The sequence below is a fragment of the Cololabis saira genome, chromosome 14 (genome assembly GCF_033807715.1).
Source record: "Cololabis saira isolate AMF1-May2022 chromosome 14, fColSai1.1, whole genome shotgun sequence".
Taxonomy (NCBI): Eukaryota; Metazoa; Chordata; class Actinopteri; order Beloniformes; family Belonidae; genus Cololabis; species Cololabis saira.
Window position 1 is genome coordinate 10290118 of NC_084600.1, and position 21690 is coordinate 10311807.

General features: G+C 40.4%; 1 protein-coding gene across 1 annotated transcript in view; it reads left to right on the plus strand.

Moving 5' to 3' along the window:
* Positions 1-21690, plus strand: part of LOC133460232 (sodium/potassium/calcium exchanger 3-like) — a 51011-nt gene that overhangs the window by 28079 nt on the left and 1242 nt on the right. The window contains exons 3-16 of the mRNA XM_061740815.1: positions 7220-7296; positions 7453-7527; positions 7620-7704; positions 7999-8102; positions 9111-9185; positions 9277-9302; positions 11414-11467; positions 13253-13395; positions 14387-14553; positions 15962-16220; positions 17936-18102; positions 18956-19070; positions 19156-19268; positions 19403-19468. Coding sequence (XP_061596799.1) covers positions 7220-7296; positions 7453-7527; positions 7620-7704; positions 7999-8102; positions 9111-9185; positions 9277-9302; positions 11414-11467; positions 13253-13395; positions 14387-14553; positions 15962-16220; positions 17936-18102; positions 18956-19070; positions 19156-19268; positions 19403-19468 — 1526 coding nt within the window. The remainder of the gene's footprint in view (positions 1-7219; positions 7297-7452; positions 7528-7619; positions 7705-7998; positions 8103-9110; positions 9186-9276; positions 9303-11413; positions 11468-13252; positions 13396-14386; positions 14554-15961; positions 16221-17935; positions 18103-18955; positions 19071-19155; positions 19269-19402; positions 19469-21690) is intronic.

Here is a 21690-nt window from a genome sequence, read left to right on the forward strand (position 1 = left end):
ATAAAGGATCTCCATAACCTTTGATCAGGTGGGCAGGACGCACGTTTGGGTGGGCACAGCCCACCCCTGCCCCCCCCTAAAACCGGCCTCGAGTTCCAGTACACAGAGGTCCGACGTGAGGATTATGATCGTATAGTGTGAGCAGACGGGTCGCATCAGAGCACCGGAACGTACAGTGTGAGACAATAAATCGTGGGCTGTGAACTTTTGAACTCAGCGATCTAGTCGTGCAGTGTGAGATGGGGCTGAATCAAACGATTTAAAATATTGCACAGTGTATGCCCGGCTTAAGCCAAAGAGCAATAGATGGAGACTTGGGCAATTTCCATGAAAGTAGGATACGACGTCTTGCTAAAACAGATGTGAAAGCCAATACTTCTGACTGTACGGGGCTGATATGTGAGGAGTCAACAGAGAGTCCATATACTACTTTGAGAGGGGCCATAACAACATTTTTCACCAGAACGTTATACGTGATCACAGAACAGTTACTCCAAAATTTCTGTAACCTAGGACAGGATAAAAACATGCAACTTAAAATTACAAGGAGAGCCCTGGCATCTGTCGCATAGGTCTGCAACATTCGGATATAATTCAGATAATCGAGATTTTGATAGGTGGCCTTAAAGCCTCCTGAAATCATGAACATCCTCTTAAAAGTTCTGATTGTCCTCCATCAGAATATGTTTGCGTGTGTTCTCTGGACTTGATTATTCCCCCGCAAGCTTATTAGTGATGAGCCTTTAGGGTTGCACAAAGCATTTCTTCACCTCCATCACAACACGTGCACATGATGTTTAGTGTCATTGAAAAGCGAGTTGGCTGGTGCCGTTTGAAGCCTGTCTGGCTTCTCATCTGTCTCGCATTCAAACCACCTCAAAGGAAAGTGAATCAAAGAACAAATGCATAATTGAATTTACATTACACACCTGGATGAAATATTTATTTTTTGATTCTCATGAAAAATGCAGCTGTTTTTGCACAGGTGTGTGTACGTGGGGACACATCCACAGCACTTTGGTTGGTGCATTAAACGCCTTTACTCATTGCGGCAGTCAATAGCTTAGCTTGACTCCAGGACGGCCTGGGGACCTACAGATCAATAACATCGTCCTGTTCGCTGTCATTCAGCTTTCCTGCTTTTATTTTGAATGCTGTAAAATGAATGTACTTTCAATCAATCAATCAATCAAATTGTATTTATATAGCACCTTTCATCCAGGAACATGAAATACAAAGTGCTTTGACATTTTGACTGAAAAATAAGCGTAATAAAAAACAAAAAAAATAAAAACTGGGAGACCAATGCACACTGACATATAATATAGTTAATTAAAATGAAATAATGATAATAAAAGTTCAAGGATTAAGGCTAAAAAATAATCAGTCCACAACATTAAAATATAATAATAAAAACATTACAAGAAATAGATAAATAAATACAACAAATACCTTTAAAAAATGTTTAAAAAACAGAATAAAACATCAGCTTTGACATCAGCTTGAAGATCCAATCAGCTGCAGAACCTTTATTAAGTCAGAAAAGGTAAAGGTTTGAAAGATTACACTAAATCATAACAGATATCAAGCCAACATTTTCTTGAACGTAATAACAGGCTGAAAAACTCAATATGAAGAATATTTATGCTATGCGTTATTATGGCCTTTCATCTATCTACAAAGAAGCTTAGGTCACAGAAAATTAATGAAAAAAATCTTTACATAACAAATCTATCCAAATATTTAAAGAAAGAGAGAGCTCTGAAAATGATTGGTCAGACACGTGTCGGCCTGGGTGTCATGTTGACCGACGGGTCGTCATTTTTACACTAGTACCTACTCAACACGACTCCACTCCACTCGCCTTCGTTTCTTTTTAGACACCCAGATGAGAAGCTGCTGTGACGTATTTGATTGTGTATCTAAACGGAGAAGACAACAACACTAAAGATGTAGGACCTGGAGGAGATGATAGATGTGCTGCTGGGTCGGTGGCTTGTGTTGGATATCAAGTTAAAAAATGAGAGTGAGAGAAGCTTCAAGTGGCAACGCTTTTTAATTTTTTGTAGTTTGTATCGGCGCTGCTGAAAGGTCAGCTGGAGCCGTGAGCAGCTATGAAGAGACAGAGCTCCTGGTGGATCTGGTCGTTCCTTATTTCCGTCTAGATCCCTTTTTAATTCTCTCCTCAGCACCAGGTTTATGAACATCTGCACCTCAGAGTTGGATCATGAAACAGACTTTTGCTGCGATTGCTGGTGGAATAAAATGAACAAGAATCCGTCAGAGTCTCTTTCACTGATTTCCTCCTCCTGACTCAGACGTCTGACTCCAACCCCCCGACCAATCGGTGGCCTGTAGTGTGATGACGTCAGATACAGCCGACTCAGCAGCTTAGAACCTCGGCAGAATAGTTACAGAAAAGTATCTACTCGGCACGTTAGAACTCTAGTGGAGAAGCAAAACCGGGGCGAGTGGAGTCGGGCTGAGTAGGTGCTAGTGGAAAAGCGCCAGGAATATGTCAGGAATGTATCTTGATGGCACTCCAGACATTAGTCCAGTGATTGATGGTTAAACGGATGCTGTCAGATAAGACAAGCTGTGGAGTCATGTGGTGCCTTCGTAGTAAGTTTTAAAGTCGTTTTTGGAAACAATAACTCTCTTCATATAAGAGTATTACAGTTATACATAATATGCATGTTAACAACACAATACAATATGTGTACTGTAATATTTTACAGCCTAAACGCTCCAACACTCCAGTAACGCCAGATCCTTTATCAGTTCTTGACGTCACAAACCTCAGGTATCGGGTAATATCTGCACCTAAATCTCGAGCAGTAAAAATATATTACTGACCCCAAAAAGATAAGTTTGTGAATATATTTTGCAGGCACATACATTTTATTTTTCAAAAGATTTTAGTTCTCAAGATTTTAGTTTTGACGGTTGTCCTCCAGCTGGAAGGTCAGCAGATTGATCACTGCTGCCGAAGTGCCTTTGGGCAGGACAATGAATGCCACACTGCCCCCGATGTGCTTGCTTAGGAATGATGATTGTGGAAGTCCAAAACACTAATGTGTATTAAGTAAATAGATGATAGAGCTGCTGGAGTGTGGGTGTGTGAAGGAGCGTTGGATGAGCCTAAAAAGATGCTATTTCAGTACTGTTTTCTGCCAAAAATACCAGTCTGGGCAAACAAAAGTCTGCTTTTTACAACAAAAAAATAGTAATTTGCTGTGACAAATCTCTGCTCAGGCTTAAATCCTAACCACACACAGGCTTAGCATTTCACTGTATTATGAGGCTGATGAAAAACACTGGCTAGTTCAGGCATTTGCTTTCTACAAACATCCCTGTACCTCAGCTATGCCCACGTTTTTCCTCCCTAACCGACGGGACACACACCGATGGGCAGTCAGATGCAGCACTTTCATTAGTTTGTTTGCTTCTGGAAACCAAAGAAAGTCCATCCATCCATTTTCTATACCCGCTTTATCCTGTACAGGGTCACGGGGGTCTGCTGGAGCCTATCCCAGCTCATTACAGGTGAGAGGCAGGGGTTACACCCTGGACAGGTCACCAGTCCATCACAATATATACAGACAACCAGACACACTCACACCTACGGGCAATTTAGAATCACCAGTTAACTTACTATGCATGTTTTTGGACTGTGGGAGGAAGCCGGAGCACCCGGAGAAAACCCACGCTAGCACAGGGAGAACATGCAAACTCCACACAGAAAGACCCTGCCGGGCCAGGGAGTCAAACCAGGAACCTTCTTGCTGTGAGGCAACAAAGTTAACCACTAAGCCACCGTGCTGCCCCCAAATAAAGTCATGAAGTAGATTTTTCTGTGCTCAGGAAGTTCCTTTGCTCACTTAAAAGTTGTGACCATATTGCCTCATGATGACCTGGTGATAAGACCTGGGTGTTCAGGGGTGGATGGATGGATGTTCCACCTAATCATGTTTGCACCTTCATGCATGAGGTCACTGTGCATGAAATATGGAGCTAGAACAGTCTCATAATTCACAAATGCACACACTGTTTCACAAATGCGCAGGACAAAATTCACAAATGCACAGGACAAGTTTCACAAATGCACAGAACAATTCACACGTGCGTAGAACAAGATACACAAATGTATCTTTGATGCACACAGATATAACTTGATTTACAAACGTTTTTTTGTCTGTGAGCTGCGCTGGATTTGCGTGTGACTTTTGAGACTCCCCTGGCGTGACTCGATCCACAAATACATTTTTTTTTAAACACAGAAGGATCTGGCACCAATCAGATGTCTTCCTTTGTTTCAGCCAATCATAAGAGCGCACCCCACGGGGGGGACGATTGACTCGTAAACCAATCAGATTAAAGGGGCGGATACACCTGCTGTTTGAGCTGCGTTCTCGTCGTTCGCTTAGAAAAGTGATTCAATATTTCGAATTGGTGGAATAAAGATAAATAAACAAGACAGCAACACAGGATGGAGAGGAGATCACTGCTCTGCTTTTCTTGTGATCCCAGTAAAGAAAACAGCGTGATCAGAGATGGTTTGTCGGGCTGTTCAACCATATTTGTGTGTGCATCAAAAATAAATTTGTATATCTTGTCCTACGCACGTGTGAATTGTTCTGTGCATTTGTGAAACTTGTCCTGTGCATTTGTGAAACGGTGTGTGCATTTGCCAATTATGAGACATAATGAACTGTCATGTGATGCGTTTCTGTGCATGTTTGCATACATATCTGATAGAGAAACACACAACCACACAACCAAACGGGGGAAGTGATGTTCCTGCACTTGCAGGTGCTCGTGGTATAGTGGACATGTGGCTGTAAACAACACCACAGCAGTGGTCTGGAGTGGGGACGGAAGCGGGCAGGGAGCTGCTGGAAGGCCTCGTCAAGCAGAACCAGATCAGAGCCCCTCACCAGACATGAGGGGCTATCTGTCATTTTGGCAATAGAAGTCACACAATGAGGAGAAACTTGATGTCAAGTGCAAATGTTGCATAGTTCTGAGTAAATGTGTGCGTTTGTGGAGCTGATTGCGGAGCTGATTGCGGAGCACATGTGTTTCCGGGTGGCTTTGCAGCACACGAGTCTCAGCAACCTTCAGTCAACCAGTAGACCGTTCCTCCCCCTCCCTCACTCTCTCAGACCTCTCCTGAGGGTTTGTGAGGAAAAATAAATATTTTTAGACATTACAGTCCAGAGCTGCTGTCACTTCTCCTTTTTTTTTTTGTTTTTTTTTTTTTCTTTTTCCTCTACGCTCCTACCATGGGAAACACATATTCACCTCCCCCTTTCTCACTGTTCATGCAGACGCCTCGCTTTTGGCTTCCTACTGCCACCCATCCAAAAAAAAAAAAAAAAAAAAAAGAACCTTCCCCCAGGGAGAGGGTTGTCATAGCAACTCCCTTCACCAGAGCAACCTTAAAGCGTCCAGAAGCTACTTTCTTTCTACGAGTGCTGTGTTTCCAGCGCCGGTATGAAGCCAGAGTTGGTGTGCTGGGCAGAGAGCAGAGAGGAGATGGGAGGCTTCCAGGAGGCTTCCAGGAGGCAGAGAGCAGAGAGCAGAGAGCAGAGGGGGAACCAAATAAAGCCGCAGAGACAGCGCAGATGTGCAACAGCTGATCAGCCGGACGGGCACTCGGGAGGGGGGGGGGGGGGCTTCTCATTTATGCTCCGTGCTTCGTGCGATAAGATGACAGAACGTTTAATTGCTAAGCCTGGGTGGATCCCGGACAATCCCAGACCTACAGCAACAGCTGGCACACACGATGGAGATGAAGATAGCCGTCTCCTCCAGTCTTAAGAGCAGAGCACACACAGCCACCCTTCACCAACTCATGTCAACTGAGGGGTTTAAAAAATGATCCATAAGAAGCATTTACTACATTTTCTATCTGAAGCTGTGAGAGTCCCCTGCTCGGGACGTATGGGCTCTGGCTCCGTGCTCCCGGCTGCTCGACGAGGGCCGCTCTCTTAATCCAGCCAGTCTGCTCTCCAGCAGAGCTGTGTGCATCGTGACAGCTACACTGCGCTTATTGTGTGCCTGTCCACACATTGTTGTCTCACACAGCAGAGCAGCTATTAATAGCTGCAAGCTCCCCCTGTAGTTTAAATTCATCCAGCTCAGCGCCGTTGTGAATGCAGGCTGCACCGCACTCTCAGCTGTCATTACGACTGTGTGTGTGTGTGTGTGTGTGTGTGTGTGTGTGTGTGTGTGTGTGTGTGTGTGTGTGTGTGTGTGTGTGTGTGTGTGTGTGTGTGTGTGTGTGTGTGTGTGTGTGTGTGTGTGTGTGTGTGTGTGTTTCTTTTTCAACTCGTACTTGAGGACAGGAAGCAGCTGCTGGTTTCACTTCCATCTCACTTCCTGTGCTGTTCAAGACAAACACTGTGCCTACTTTATTGTATTCGTTGTCTTTAGGGCTGGGGATCGATTCAAATGTCAAGAATCGATTCGATTCCGATTCTTAAGATTCAGAATCAATTATCAAGATTTGATTCGATTTGATTCGATTCGATTCAATTCCGATATTGATTTGGGTTAGTGTTATTAAAACTGTTTTTTGAGCTGGTGCATGAATTATTTTGACTGATATGAACAGATCCAGGGCAGCAAACAAATGCCGCATGAAATCGTTTTTATTTTTTCCCACATTCTGTTGAAATTTTTTCCAATTTCGGTCTATTTCGGTTTTAAATTTTTGAAAATTTGGTTTTTAGCATTTCATGCAAATGTAACCCCAAGACAGTATATAAAGTAATGAAATATAGACAATTTTTGCAATTATAACTGAAAACTTTAATGTTTTCATACCTTTTTAAACATATATAAAGGCAAAAACATGGCACCAGTTATTCTTGTGTCCAAAAAAACATCCTTTTTTGGGCAAGAACAAAAAAAATACCAAAAGTTGTAATGTGATGGTGAAAAAAAATCAATCTTTAGACATACGAATCGATTTAGAATCGGAAAATACATTTTTTCAACACAGGCATAGTTATAGCAATAGTACAACTTAAATCCTTGTATCATTTTAAAATGATAGGACGTGGTGACGGATGTCGATACAACATCTCTGTTCTCTCGTTCTGTTTGTTTCTAGATAGCAGGTTATAAACCAGGAATTAAGAAGGTTAACTGAGAAAATTGAATGTATGTTATACTGGAAAAATGACGATGGTGTCATGTTAATCCCCCACAGCTATCCACGAGTTTCCCCAGGACATCTTTACCAAGGAGCAGAGGAAGAACGGGGCTGTTCTTCTGCACGTGCTCTGTGTGAGTCCTTCTCAAACGACTGCCTCAAATCTCAATCTCTTTTGCCATTTATTGATATCCTTGACTCATCATGTCGACATCTGAGATGGTTGGAGCTTCACGGCTCGCAATGTGGCTCATTTTCGGTCTGTCATCTCCATCATCTGTACTCCCCAGGCCATCTACACCTTCTACGCTCTGGCCATCGTCTGCGACGACTACTTTGTTCCCTCCCTGGAGAAAATATCCGAGGTGACGATTAATAGTCGCAGTTTGACTTCAGATAGAGTGTTCATGTTTTAAGTGGACATCATACTGATTGTTCTTGTATTCTGGCCCCCCAGAACCTGCAGCTCAGCGAGGATGTGGCCGGGGCAACGTTTATGGCCGCGGGAAGCTCCGCCCCCGAGCTTTTCACGTCTCTCATTGGTTCGTGGCTCCACCAATCTGAACTAAATACCAAACCTGGGCGCTTTGCAGACAACGTGTAAAATATTTGTGCTTCCAAATTTAAACATTTGGACAGAAAAGGGCTTAAATGACAGTATCCTCAAGCTCTGTACATCCCAGAATCCTCCAGGAGATGTCGTCAGAGTCCCGTTCAGAGCCCCAGGAGGGAAAAATAAAAGCCTGAATAATCTCATATAAAAAACCATGCCATTAAAATGAAGTATGGACATGAATTTCTGTGTCATTATTCAAACCAACCTCTTTAATTCTCAGGCGTCTTCATCACTAAAGGGGACGTTGGAGTCGGCACCATCGTGGGTTCGGCGGTCTTCAACATCCTGGTCATCATCGGCCTCAGTGGAATCTTTGCAGGCCAGGTCCTCCCAACCTTTAACACTTTCACTAACATCCTGCATGTTTGGCTGCTGGAAACACACAAAAACTCATTGCAGTTGTTGGTTTAATCTCATTTAAGCCCAGAGCTGGTAGAGTAGCCAAAAATTGTACTAAAGTAAAAGTACTGTTACTTCAGAATAATTTACTCAAGTAGAAGTAAAAAGTAGTCATCCAAATAATTACTTGAGTAAAAAAGTAATTGGTGAAAAAACTAGTGCTGAGTAACTGTTGAGTAACGTCTGATTTATTTTTTTAACACAACCATTCAAACAGACAAAAGTACAAAATAATCATCTTCAGACAAATTAAATCAATAAAATAATAATTAATTAAAATTAATAAAAAATAGCTTAAATTAAAATAATTAAAAAAATAAAATAAAGTAAATTCAAGTACTTTAATAAATAATAAAATAAATAAAATAATAACAGAATAAAAAAATAAATAAATTAACCACAAGTAGCACAAGATTTCCAGCCTTTGTACTTTTCTTTTTTAACCAGCAGAACTAGAACAAACATGAACTCATAGAAACTCTGTGTGTGTTTGAGTCTGTGTAAATGTGACAAAACATGCAAAAACAAACATTTTTCCCAAAGAATCACCCAGTGATGTCATGAGATTGACGCGTACGTGGATAAAAGGGATAAAAGAAAAGTAACAGCTCAACGTAGCCTAATGTAGCGGAGTAAGAGGAACAGTTTCTTCTTCACAAATCTACTCAAGTAAAAGTAAAAAGTATAGTGATTCAAAACTACTCCTAAAAGTACAACATTTCCCAAAACTTACTCAAGTAAATGTAACGGAGTAAATGTAACTCGTTACTACCACCTCTGTTTAAACCACTTATCCACTTGTAATCAGTGTCTAGTAAACTCTGTTAGAAAGATTTCTCCTGAATCTCTGCTGGTGATGGGAATGACGGGGTTGTTGCTCCTTGTTTGCACTTGTTCCTGAATGATTTAACAGCGTCTGACTTTCCTCCACAGACAGTGGTTCTGACGTGGTGGTCTCTTTTTAGAGATTCCTCTTACTACATCCTGTCCGTGCTGGCGCTCATCATGGTGAGATGGGGATTGAAGCAACATCATTCTCTTTTGCTGCTTTGATTCGTCCTCATTTTGCTCTTAATGATCAATATTGTCCTCTCTTTAGGTCATCTATGACGCCAGAGTTTTCTGGTGAGTTGTGTTCATACGTTTGGTTAGTTTAGGAAGAGTTCTACTCCTTTCATGTTTTCTGAGACAATATTTCACACTTTATTTTTTTTTAATAATTAGGGCCCGAGCACTGACAGTGCGAAGGCCCTATTGAATCTGTAGGAATTTATTTTTTCCCTCCTTCCGACGAAATTAGGGCTTTTTGCCCCCTAAACGTGCCCCAAAAGTCACCAAACTTTGCATGCAAGCCAGGCCTGGCGAAAAATTAGATATTTAATGTTTTGCATTAATGGGCGTGGCCTAATGGCTCAACAGCGCCCCCTAGAAAACTTTGTGCCTCAAGCCCCACAATACGGTTTGACGTACATGCACGAAAATCGGTACACACCTGTATTATGTCGCAACTTAAAGAAAAGTCTCTTGGTGCCATGGCCAAAACCCAACAGGAAGTCGGCCATTTTGCATTAATCGTGTAATTTTGGCGCAATTTATGCCATTCCTTCGACAGTTAATACAGCCCGAACCGTAACGTGCACCCAGGTGTGTTATACATCAAAATATGCGTCTCGATCATGCGACGACGCGCATTACTTTTCTCAGTCAATGCGGTATCTAAGTGGGCACAATTCTAAGTTTACTGATATACAGTAACACCAAATCCCAGACAGAACAATGTGTCCCTGGACCCCCTGAGAGTATATTTGATCTTCTCCAACTGTATGAATTGCGTCAGATCACTAAACCATAAAGATACTTTGGGTGGATTTTTTGACTTCCAAAACAATAATATTCTTCTTCTTGCAAGCAGCGTGGTAAATGCAATAATATTTCTTTTATTTTTTTTATTTCACACTTTAAATACTTTTCATTTCTCTGTTTAGAGGGGAAGCAGTCATCGCTGTACGATCACATTTCCACTGACACTTTCCGACTTTCTGTCACACTTCCTCATGAGTTAGTCTTTCCTCTTACTCTGAAAAGTGTTACCGCCTTATTTCACAGTCTGCACATGTTAAGAGGAATAAGACCAGTGTCAAATTAGTTATAAAAACTGGTTCTGATTTCTTTCACTTATGTAGCATTAAGCTGTTAGTAGCAGCAGAGATTGGTAGTGTTGCTGTTTCCCTGCGGCTGCTCCTCCATCACAGCTGCATTGGGGGTTTTGGTGCTTTGACTTGAAGACTTTTGTTCGAGAAAGCTTTTATAGTGTTGAACATGTGATTAGTTTAATGAAAGAGTAGATGTATGCATACACCTCATGCCTGTTGCAACAATGGATCCTTGAGAGAATTATGGCTGCAGCTTTATTGAGACACAGCGTGGCTGGCCATGCTGAGTCGCTGTATTTCACCTCAGCTCTGTTTCCTTGATATCAGGTTGGCAGATTTGTGTTTCGGCTAACTTTGCCAAAGTCAGTCTCGCAATATCCGAGACATAAATCTTAGTATGTGCCTTTGCGAGGACATTCTTTTTATTTTTTTTATATATTTTTATTTTTCACTATCTCTGACCTGGGCCTTTTTAAGTCAAGGCTTTAAACCTATTTATTTAGAATGGCATTTAATACCCAGTAGTGTGGTGACACTTTTTACTCTTTTTCTTTTATTCTATTTATTTTTTGCTCTGTCTTATGATTGTATGTTTTATTTCTGTATGTTTTATTCTGTAAAGCACTTTGGCTCACCTAGAGGTGGCTGTAAAGTGCTATATAAATAAAGTACATTTACATTTACATTATTTTTTCTTTTGTAAAAGACACAAGAAACATAATTCCTCTCTCTGCAGACAGTTACTTCCTTTGACAGAGCTGCAGTTTATAACACAAATCGAACTATTTGTGCTCACATGTCCAGTGTATTTGGGGAAACCTGCCAAGATGTCTGTAAATTTGAGTCTGGAGCACCGGGAGATTTTAAACACATAGGAACCTTGTATATAGCTGTTAATTATTAACAGAAAATAATGAGGCCGATCCTGACAGACGCCTCGTGTATCACAGTGTAACTGGTTCATCCTACTGTAACAGCCGTCTTTGAAGCTGGAATCAAACAAAGACTCTGATGCAAAGCCAAGTTCAGGTTTGTACATTTGTCATTGTGTCAAACTAACATCAGATTGCTGCTCTCCGTCAGGTGGGAGTCCCTGTCCCTCATCACCATGTACGGCATCTACATTATAATCATGAAGTAAGTTCCCATCTGTAACACAAGACAAAGAGTAAAGCTTTAATAAGTGTAATGTTGCCAGTTGTCACAACATTTGAAAGACATTGTGGATACAAGGAAATAACACTTTTTAGACGATAATTATCCCATCCATCCCTCAATTCAATTCAATTTTATTTATATAGTGTCTATTACAACAGAAATTGTCTCTAGGATCTTTCCAGAGACTCAGAACATGAACATAAACCCCCGAGCAATTATTACATAAACAGTGGCAAGAAAAACTCCCCTTTAGGAGGGTAGAAACCTGGACCAGGACCTGGATCATAAGGGGGAAAACTCCTGCCGGAGGCCAGACTGGGGGGTCGGGGATGTCAGCAAGCACACAGCAGACATCCCCACAGACAGGTGGAAGCAGCAGTGGGATGATCAGAGGGTTAGGAGTGCAGGTCAGCATGCAGCTCCTGAAGCTCCGGCCTGCAAACATGCAAAAAAGAGAAAAAGGCCAGCACAACAAACTACAAGAACGATGGACGAAAATGATGGCTATGACATACTTATAATAAATAAAAAATAGAAGAGAAGAGAAGAAGGGTGAGAGGCAGTGGATCTTGTCGGTCCCCCTGCAGCAGAGGCTATAGCAGCATATCTACCGCCAAGCTGAGACTAACTATTATAGTTTTGTTCTATAGCTGCAACTATGACTACTGACTCTAACACACTAGAGTTTACACTAACTACAGATTTACCAACACCAGCTAGAGGTTTACTAACACTAACTAGAGGTTTACTAACACTAACTAGAGATTTACTAACACTAACTAGAGGTTCACTAAACACTAACTAGAGGTTTACTAACACTAACTAGAGGTTTACTAACACTAACTAGAGGTTTACTAACACTAACTAGAGGTTTACTAACACTAACTAGAGGTTTACTACCGCTAGTTAGCCGTCCTGGCCCTGCCCCCCCCGAACACCCCAGTCTGGCCTCTGGCTTATGATCCAGGTCCTGGTCCAGGTTTCTTCCTCCTAAAGGGGAGTTTTTCTTGCCACTGTTTGGCTGAAGGTTTTTCTCCCACTAGAGGAGTTTTTACCTGCCATTGTTTATGGATATATGTATAATAATTGCTCGGGGGTTTATGTTTATGTTCTGGGTCTCTGGAAAGATCCTAGAGACAACTTCTGTTGTAATAGATGCTATATAAATAAAATGTAATTGAATGTACTTTTCTGTATCGATGCTGTCAACAGAGAAGTGTGAAGGACCTTTGTCAAGGGCACGCGCACACTGCCACAAACGCTGATCGTGGGGCTTTCTGTCTTTGGTCCAGAACACACAGCGCCACTTCCCTTCATAGTTAAAAGAAACAAAACAATAAAAAAAAAAACTGATTAATCTAAGCCAATCACACATTTGGACTGGCTGACAGCTCAGGCTCCAATCAGAGTAGAGAGATCTCCTCCTCATCTTTAAGCCTCCTCAAGTACTCAGCCTTTCATGGATAATGCTTTCGTCACAAACCAGGACTACAATAACCCACCACGTGTAGACATGTCCTGATAGCAACCCTTTTTTTTCTTAATTCATATTTGTCCAGAACTTCTCCTGCACCAAATTATTGGAATTTGTTGTGAGCCTGAAAGGCAACAATTAAAGGTCATTTCAAGATAGAACACCAATTATCTTGAGGTTCAAACCATCTGGCATGAAAGAAAAGTCCAAATAAATATAGAAATGACTACTGTTTTCCCTCGTTGATGTTGTAAACGTGTTGTGAGATGGTTGTATTGGTGTGGTTGCAGGTTCAACTCTCCGATCTCGGTGTTTGTGGCGCGCATTGCCCACAGTGGTGGGCCGTGCTGTCACAGATCAGAGGAGCACCGGGAAGACAAGACGGGAGAGGATGCTGCCGGCTGCAACACGTCCATGGTGCTTATCAACAAAGGTGATTACTCCCACTGATGGACGGGTTCCACTGCTTTCTAAAGTCTCAGTATTATGACCAGGGCTGGGGATCCAATGTCAAGTCAAATGTCGATTAGATTCAGATTCTTAAGATTCCTAATCGATTATCAAGATTTGATCCGATTCGATTCCGATATTGATTTGGTTAGTGTTATTAAAACTGTTTTTTGAGCTGTTGCATGAATTATATGACTGTAGTTCTGCAACATATTACTACTAGTATTATATTGAGATTCAACAGCAAGTATTGCAGCTAATGATGCTGTAAGGACCAATCAGCTCCCAGAATGCTGATAGAACTGCTTTCAGAAACATTGTGGGTCAGAATTACCAAACAGATCCAGGGAGGAAACAGAGACGGATGAAATTGGTTTGATTTTTTCCCACATTCCGTTTAAATTTTTTAAATTTTCGGTCTTTTTCGATTTTTAATTTTTGAGAATTTGGTTTTTAGCATTTTATGCAAATGTAACCCCAAGACAGTATATAAAGTAATGAAATATAGACAATTTATGCAATTATAACTGAAAACTTTAATTCATTTCATACTTTTAAACATATTTAAAGGCAAAAAAATGGCAGCACTTATTTTTGTGTCCAACAAAACATTCCTTTTTTGGGCACGAACGAAAAAATACCAAAAGTTGGGCCGCTCGGTGGCGCAGTGGGTTAAGCGGCGGCTCATATACTGAGGCTACAGTCCTCCTCCTGCAGCGGTTGCGGGTTCGAATCCAGCCCGCGCACCTTTGCTGCGTGTCTTCCCCGTTCTCTCTCTACCCCTTTCCAATCTGCATCTCCAATAAAGGGCCACTAGAGCCCAAAAAAACCTTTAGAAAAAAAAAAAAAATACCAAAAGTTGTAATGTAATGATGGAAAAAAAAAAATTGATCTTTAAACATATGAATCGATTTAGAATCGGAGAATGGATTTTTTCAACACAGGCCTAATAATTAGACTGTTTCTTTTCCCAGGACAAGTTCACTGCCAGGAGCCTCCTCCAGTCCTCATGGTGGACGAGCTGCTCATCCTCCACCCCCACAAGCTGTCCTTCTCCGAGGCCGGCCTGCGCATCATGATCACGCCCCACTTCTCGCCCCGCACCAGGCTCTCCATGGCCGGCCGCGTGCTCATCAGCGAGGTATTCCACGCGTGCATGTCAGCTGTGTGGGACAGACACACCAAACTGCAGTGATGCCAAGTTTAAAAGATCGCTCAACACTTTTGACAACGCAATATTAATCCACAATGTGTTGTTTGCATACGGTATGTGTTGTTTCACTCACTAAGTGAACATAAATTCCCATATAACACAGCAGTTCGCTCCACCGAGAGTATTTGAATTGAATTTGAATGGAAATTTTATTCCGAACATGAAACAGTAGTGAATACAAAACAATAATAATCAATAATAAATAAATAAATGTAAGTAAGAAAACTAAATAAACAAAAAACATGCATCCATCATAATTAACATGCTTGAAAATGAGTAGGAAGAAGTAAAAAAATTATTATATCCTACCCCCTAAACTGTATTTCATTATAATCAAAATTAATTTAATTTCTATACAAAAAACTAAAGATATCTATATATACATATATACACACATACACATGCACTTTTCGGATATACTCACTCATACATGTATATACATATATATATATATATATATATATATATATATATATATATATATATATATATATATATATATATATATATATATATATATATATAAATCAGTGACGTGCGGTTCATGGTTGGTAAGGCACTGACTCCTTTAGTGTCAGATTTACAAATATATAAACCAAAAAGGGTAGCTTATTCAATTGGCTACTGGTTATTTCATATCTCATCAGTATTCTTCACAAAAAAACACACGGACACACACACGCACGCGCGCACACATGGTACATATTACAGAAAAAACATGCATTGGCTCTACATCCTCCATGTGTTGGCCGACGCAATTCTATAATTCATACAACATAAATGAGTATAGACTGGTGTACAAAACCACAGATTAAAATTTTGACCTTTAGTGAAATATTCAGTTGTTTTTAAAACGGTTAATTCTGATACTTTAATCAATTTAATACAGATTGCTCAACAAAAAGCATGAAAAGAAAAACAAAGAATATTTTATTTAAGGGCAAAATGTAGTTTTTAAATATTCTATTGTATTTTTCTTAGTCTAATCTCCTTTTTATAAGATTGAAATTAAAAGTGTTTGTACCCGTTGACTCACGTACGCCCCCTTCAGGGTGGCTGAGTATTGTCTGCCTCACCCTGTGCGTTTTTCACTGCGGTTTTTCACTTCAGCAAAACTAAATACTGTATGTCACTAACAAACATTAAACTTTTTTTTTTTTTTTTTTTACTTGTCATGATGACAGATGAGGCTCTGCCTCACCTGCCTCCCCTGACCGCACGTCCCTGATATATATACACATACATCAATAATAACATCCTCACACCTATAGTAACTCTTCTACTCTGAGCTGGTGTCAGCATACACTTATTTTTCCCTCCCAACTCTTGTCCACAGAGGCAGAGACTGATCCGGACGTCCAGGTCCGGGCAGGACGGGGACGCCGGCCCCGGGTCCAGGGCCGGGTCCAGGGGGGGGTCCAGGGCGGGCTCCACCAGCAACAGCCTGAAGAGGACCGGCTCCTGCAGCCTGGAGAACGGAGGGGGGAGACCCGGGGGAGACGACCCGGAGTCAGGAGACAAACCCGGGACGGTGTGCCCAGCAGAAGACGAGGAGGAAGACGAGGATGAGGGTTTTAGTCCTGTTCGCTGGCCAGGTGAGGATGACAAACATTTATCCAGTGAGCCGCTTTATCTCCAGTAAGTACTGCGTCTCATTAGTGGAAGAAGTGCTTAACTGTGAGAAACAGCCACTGATCACTGTCACAATAGCCCACAGCATTGGTTTATTGGTTTATTTGTAAGGATCCCCATTAGTTATGCCCTTAAACACAGCTAGTCTTACTGGGGTCCACGTTAAAAACAATACATTTAAAACAATACAGTTAAAAACAAGACATAAAGAAAAAAACGAAATAACACAACAAACCTACATTAAACTTTACCGTACATGTAAATCAATATAGCAAGAAACATACATGAAACATTCCAACATACAGTAAAACATCATCTTGTCCATGAAAATCAGATAAAAAATACACCTTTCCCTGTCCAGTATGTATATTTACAATCTCAGGGGAATATGTAATTTCAAAAAACAGCATGTACGAAAAACATCAAAACCCATTGTGTGTCAGTGATGGGAGTTAATCTGTGGAACAACTGCAAAGATGAAATTAAATCATGCAAATCAACAAGTAAGCTTAAACAAATCTTTAAAATCAAAACTCTTAATGGATACAAAATGGAAATGGACACATGAACTGACAGCCAATGACCAAAGTGTCTTGCTCAGCTGAACCACCTTTTCTTTCTCTTCTGTGAAATGAAGAAATTGTAAAAACAGAACATTAGAATGGGTAGGACTAGAAAAGTTTTTTGAAACTTCATCCTACACCCTTTCAAACAGGAAATATTTATCTACATATGGATTTGTCTCTTTAATTTGCTTTGTTTTGCTTATGTTTTTTTTTTGGTATATACATTTTATGTATTCTGATTACTTTTTGTTTTAACCTGTTTGAATAAATAAAAAAATATATATATATATGTATCTGTATAAGTGTGTGTGCATGTCAGCCATGATGCTCAGGTGACTTGAGTGAATAGAATACAGAGGTGTCAAGTAACGAAGTACAAATACTTCGTTACCTTACTTAAGTAGAAATTTTGGTTATCTATACTTCACTGGAGTAATTATTTTTCAGACGACTTTTTACTTTTACTCCTTACATTTTCACGCAAATATCTGTACTTTTTACTCCTTACATTTTAAAAACAGCCTTGTTACTCTATTTCATTTCGGCCTTTAAAAAAAAACTATCCAGTTAAATTGCTCCATCCGGATAGAGTGAATTTGGTTGTGGTTGTTTCAGATGTTCTTGTCCAGTTTTGTTCTTACATCCGTTCCCTCAGATTCCTGCAACTAAACTTGGATGTACATTCCAATAAAGGTTAGGATAAATGATAACATGCCTCTGAAGTTTGACTTTTTGCACCATTACAATACTTATAGGCAACTAGTCATCGTATCTCCTGCTCTCTGAAACACATGTTAATGCTCAATAGTACACATATATGGTTCTTTAATATATTTGCATTATACTAAGATGCATTCATGTTCAATGGCTTTTGTCCTTAATGGCTTTTTTCCCCCTTACATTACTTTTACTTTTATACTTTAAGTAGTTTTGAAACCAGTACTTTTATACTTTTACTTGAGTAAAAAACTTGAGTTGATACTTCAACTTCTACAGGAGTATTTTTAAACTCTAGTATCTATACTTCTACCTGAGTAATGAATGTGAATACTTTTGACACCTCTGATAGAATAACCAAGTGAATATTAAAGCGCTGCTCCGTGCGTGTGCAGGCAGCTGCTGTGCGCGGGTGAAGTGGCTGATCACGTGGCCCCTGAGCGTCCTGCTCTACTGCACTGTGCCTAACTGTGTTCGGCCCCGCTGGCACCGCTGGTTCATGGTCACCTTCGCCGCCTCCACCCTGTGGATCGCCATCTTCTCCTACCTCATGGTGTGGATGGTAAGAACCTGCAGCGCAGAGAGAACAGATGAGAAGAGACCGATCTGACTGGGACACTAACCTGCTGGGGGGGCTCGCTGTGTTTACATACGGAAGAGTATTAGGGCCAGGCAGGAGAAATATAAAACTAATGTTTTAGAGGAGGAAGATTTGTTTTTTAATGTGCACTTCGAGAAAAAAGTCGAAATGTCGAGATTAATGTTGGAGTACAATTTCGAGAAAAAAGTCGAAATGTCGAAATTAATGTTGAAATACAATTTCGAGAAAAAAGTCGAAATATTGAGAGAAAAAAGTCCAAATGTTGAGAAAAAAGTCCAAATGTTGAGATTAATGTTGAAATACAATTTCGAGAAAAAAGTCTAAATGTCTAGAAAAAAGTCGAAATGTAGATATTAATGTTGGAGTACAATTTTGAGAAAAAAGTCGAAATATTGAGAAAAAAGTTGAAATGTCGAGATTAATGTTGAAATACAATTTCGAGAAAAAAGTCGAAATGTCGAAATTAATGTTGAAATACAATTTCGAGAAAAAAGTCGAAATATTGAGAGAAAAAAGTCCAAATGTTGAGAAAAAAGTCCAAATGTTGAGATTAATGTTGAAATACAATTTCGAGAAAAAAGTCAAAATTTCGTGAATAATGTTGAAATGTTGAGAAAAAAGGTGAAACTTCTTGAAATTGTATTTCAACATTAATCTTGACATTTTGACTTTTTTCTCGAAGTGCACAATAAAAATATCTCAAATATCTTTTCTCCTGCATGGCCCTAATACTCTTCCATAGTTTACATGACAGAAGCCAGATGTTGAGAATACATTTCCAATGATTGTTACTCTGACCTTCTGCCTCCATCAGGTCACCATCATCAGCTTTACACTCGACATCCCAGACTACATCATGGGCATCACCTTCCTGGCCGCAGGGACCAGCGTACCCGACTGCATGGCCAGCCTGATCGTGGCTCGGCAAGGTAAAACACTGTTCCTGGATCTGTAGATGTGTTTCTTTGCTTCTCCTCAGGGACCAGTGTTTGACTCCGGCGTGTCTGTTTCCAGGCATGGGAGACATGGCTGTATCCAACTCCATCGGCAGCAATATCTTTGACATCCTGCTGGGCCTGGGCTTCCCCTGGACTCTGCGCACCCTCGTGGTGGAACACGGCTCCATAGTATGCACAAGCTTTATCTCCATTTTCTTTTGCTTGAATGTTTCCTTACTGACTAATTCTTTGTGAGTGAGTTTTGGGTTGTCACTTTGGGCAGATTATCTGTGACACTAGATTTATTTTTTTCCCTCCTACAGATCTCAATAAATAATAAAGGACTTGTATATTCTGTCGTCCTGCTGCTGGCATCAGTATTTCTGACAGTGAGTAAACACAAAAGAATGTTGCAATATATGGTATATTTAGGTTTAGTTAAAGGTTTCATTAACCTTGTAACTTACCCAGTTTTAGAGCCAAAGTTTAAAAGACAAAATTTCCCATTTCAGGGAAGTGGCTTTAAGGGTGAAATCTAAAAATCTGGAAAATCAAAAATGTTAAGTAACTTTGGTAAACTTAATTGAGCGGTAGGTTGTTGCTATCTTGTTCATCCCTTCCACATGAAGCTAATTTCCTGAAAAGCTGGACATTTTTTTGTAAAATTCAGTGAACCGTTTAATCCTTTAGTTTGACAGATATACAGGACTGTCTCAGAAAATTAGAATATTGTGATAAAGTTCTTTATTTTCTGTAATGCAATTAAAAAAACAAAAATGTCATACATTCTGGATTCATTACAAATCAACTGAAATATTTCAAGCCTTTTATTATTTTAATATTGCTGATTATGGCTTACAGTTTAAGATTAAGATTCCCAGAATATTCTAATGTTTTGAGATAGGATATTTTAGTTTTCTTAAGCTGTAAGCCATGATCAGAAATATTAAAATAATAAAAGGCTTGAAATATTTCAGATGATTTGTAATGAATCCAGAATGTATGACATTTTTGTTTTTGTAATTGCATTACAGAAAATCACAATATTCTAATTTTCTGAGACAGTCCTGTATATACACACACATAACGGGCAGTTGGACAGGTGTACCTAATAAAGTGGCCAGTGAGTTTATGTCAGAGTACAAAGAAAATCCTTTTCTGAGTCTTCACTGAGGAACTTTATTAGACTTAGAAAGCAAAGGGAGAACTTGCTCCCCAGTCAGAGAGTAGATGTTTAGCAGCTCCAGCGGTTCAGGGTCCCGGGGGTCTGAGCCCCTACACCCCACCCTAGATTCCTCCCTGCAGAACAACAGCTCTTCTTTGGAGGGTTGCATGATATATACAAATCTATCCTTGTACGTAGTGAGGGTGTTTTGCCGGATGTGAGTTTCTCTCTTTGGCACCTGTCCCTCTGTGTTATTAGCAGCATTGCTACAACAAGTCTGTTGGTGGAATTTTTGTGGTTGCACGGTGGCAAGTGATTGACAGATGATGCTTCTTGGCACATGCCAGGGTGGGTGAATCAGACCGTCCTGGAGCAGAGAAGACTTTGGCTAATCACTCAATGCCGTAGACGTGTACAGACAAATAAATGACGATCCAGACCAACTCTAAAAGCTCAATTTACCATAACATCACCAACCTAGCTAACATGCATGTTGTGGGCTGCGGGAGGAAACCACAGTCCCCAGGGCAAACCCCCACAGGAACAGGAAGATCGTGCAAACTCCACGCAGAAAGTGTTAGGAATGAGGTTGGAGTAGGACCCAGATGTAGGAGAGCAGGAGGCAGGAGTTCCAAAAAGCTGTGATTTATTGTACTTAACAAAAGCGCTGCTTAGTAGGATGGCAAAAACCCAGAAAAAGAATCAAAACTAGAAACCCTGACATGGAAACACGGAGGGAGGGAACAGTACGGACCAGCAGGGAGCGACGGAAAGACAAGACCAGATATACAGAAGGGATAACGAGACACAGGAGCAGACAATCAGGGCAGATGGGAAACAGGAAAGTCAAACAAGAACTGAAACACAAAGCCAAGGGCTTCAAAATAAATCAGGAAACTACCAAAACCATAACAGAAAGAGCACTTTTATATATATTTTAGATGTGGACAGCAGCTTGAGAGTTAAACACACCGTGGATCTACGAAGACTCGCTGGTGTTAAATCCTGCAATACGAGGTCTGGCCTTGTCCTGCTGATACGGCCAGGTCCCTCTCCCATTTGTTCTTTACAATTCCCTGCTGCTTTGTGGCAAACATGCCACTTCATAGTGTCTAGCTTGTGATTGGTGGACAACTGTCCAACACAAAAGTACAGTGGCATGTATGTTACAATCAGAGGTGTCTTCAGTATTCACATTCATTACTCAGGTAGAAGTATAGATACTAGAGTTTAAAAATACTCCTGTAGAAGTTGAAGTATCAACTCAAGTTTTTTACTCGAGTAAAAGTACAAAAGTACTGGTTTCAAAACTACTTAAAGTATAAAAGTAAAAGTAATGTAAGGGGGAAAAAAGCCATTAAGGACAAAAGCCATTGAAAATGAATGTATCTTAGTATAATGCAAATATATTAAAGAACCATATATGTGTACTATTGAGCATTAACA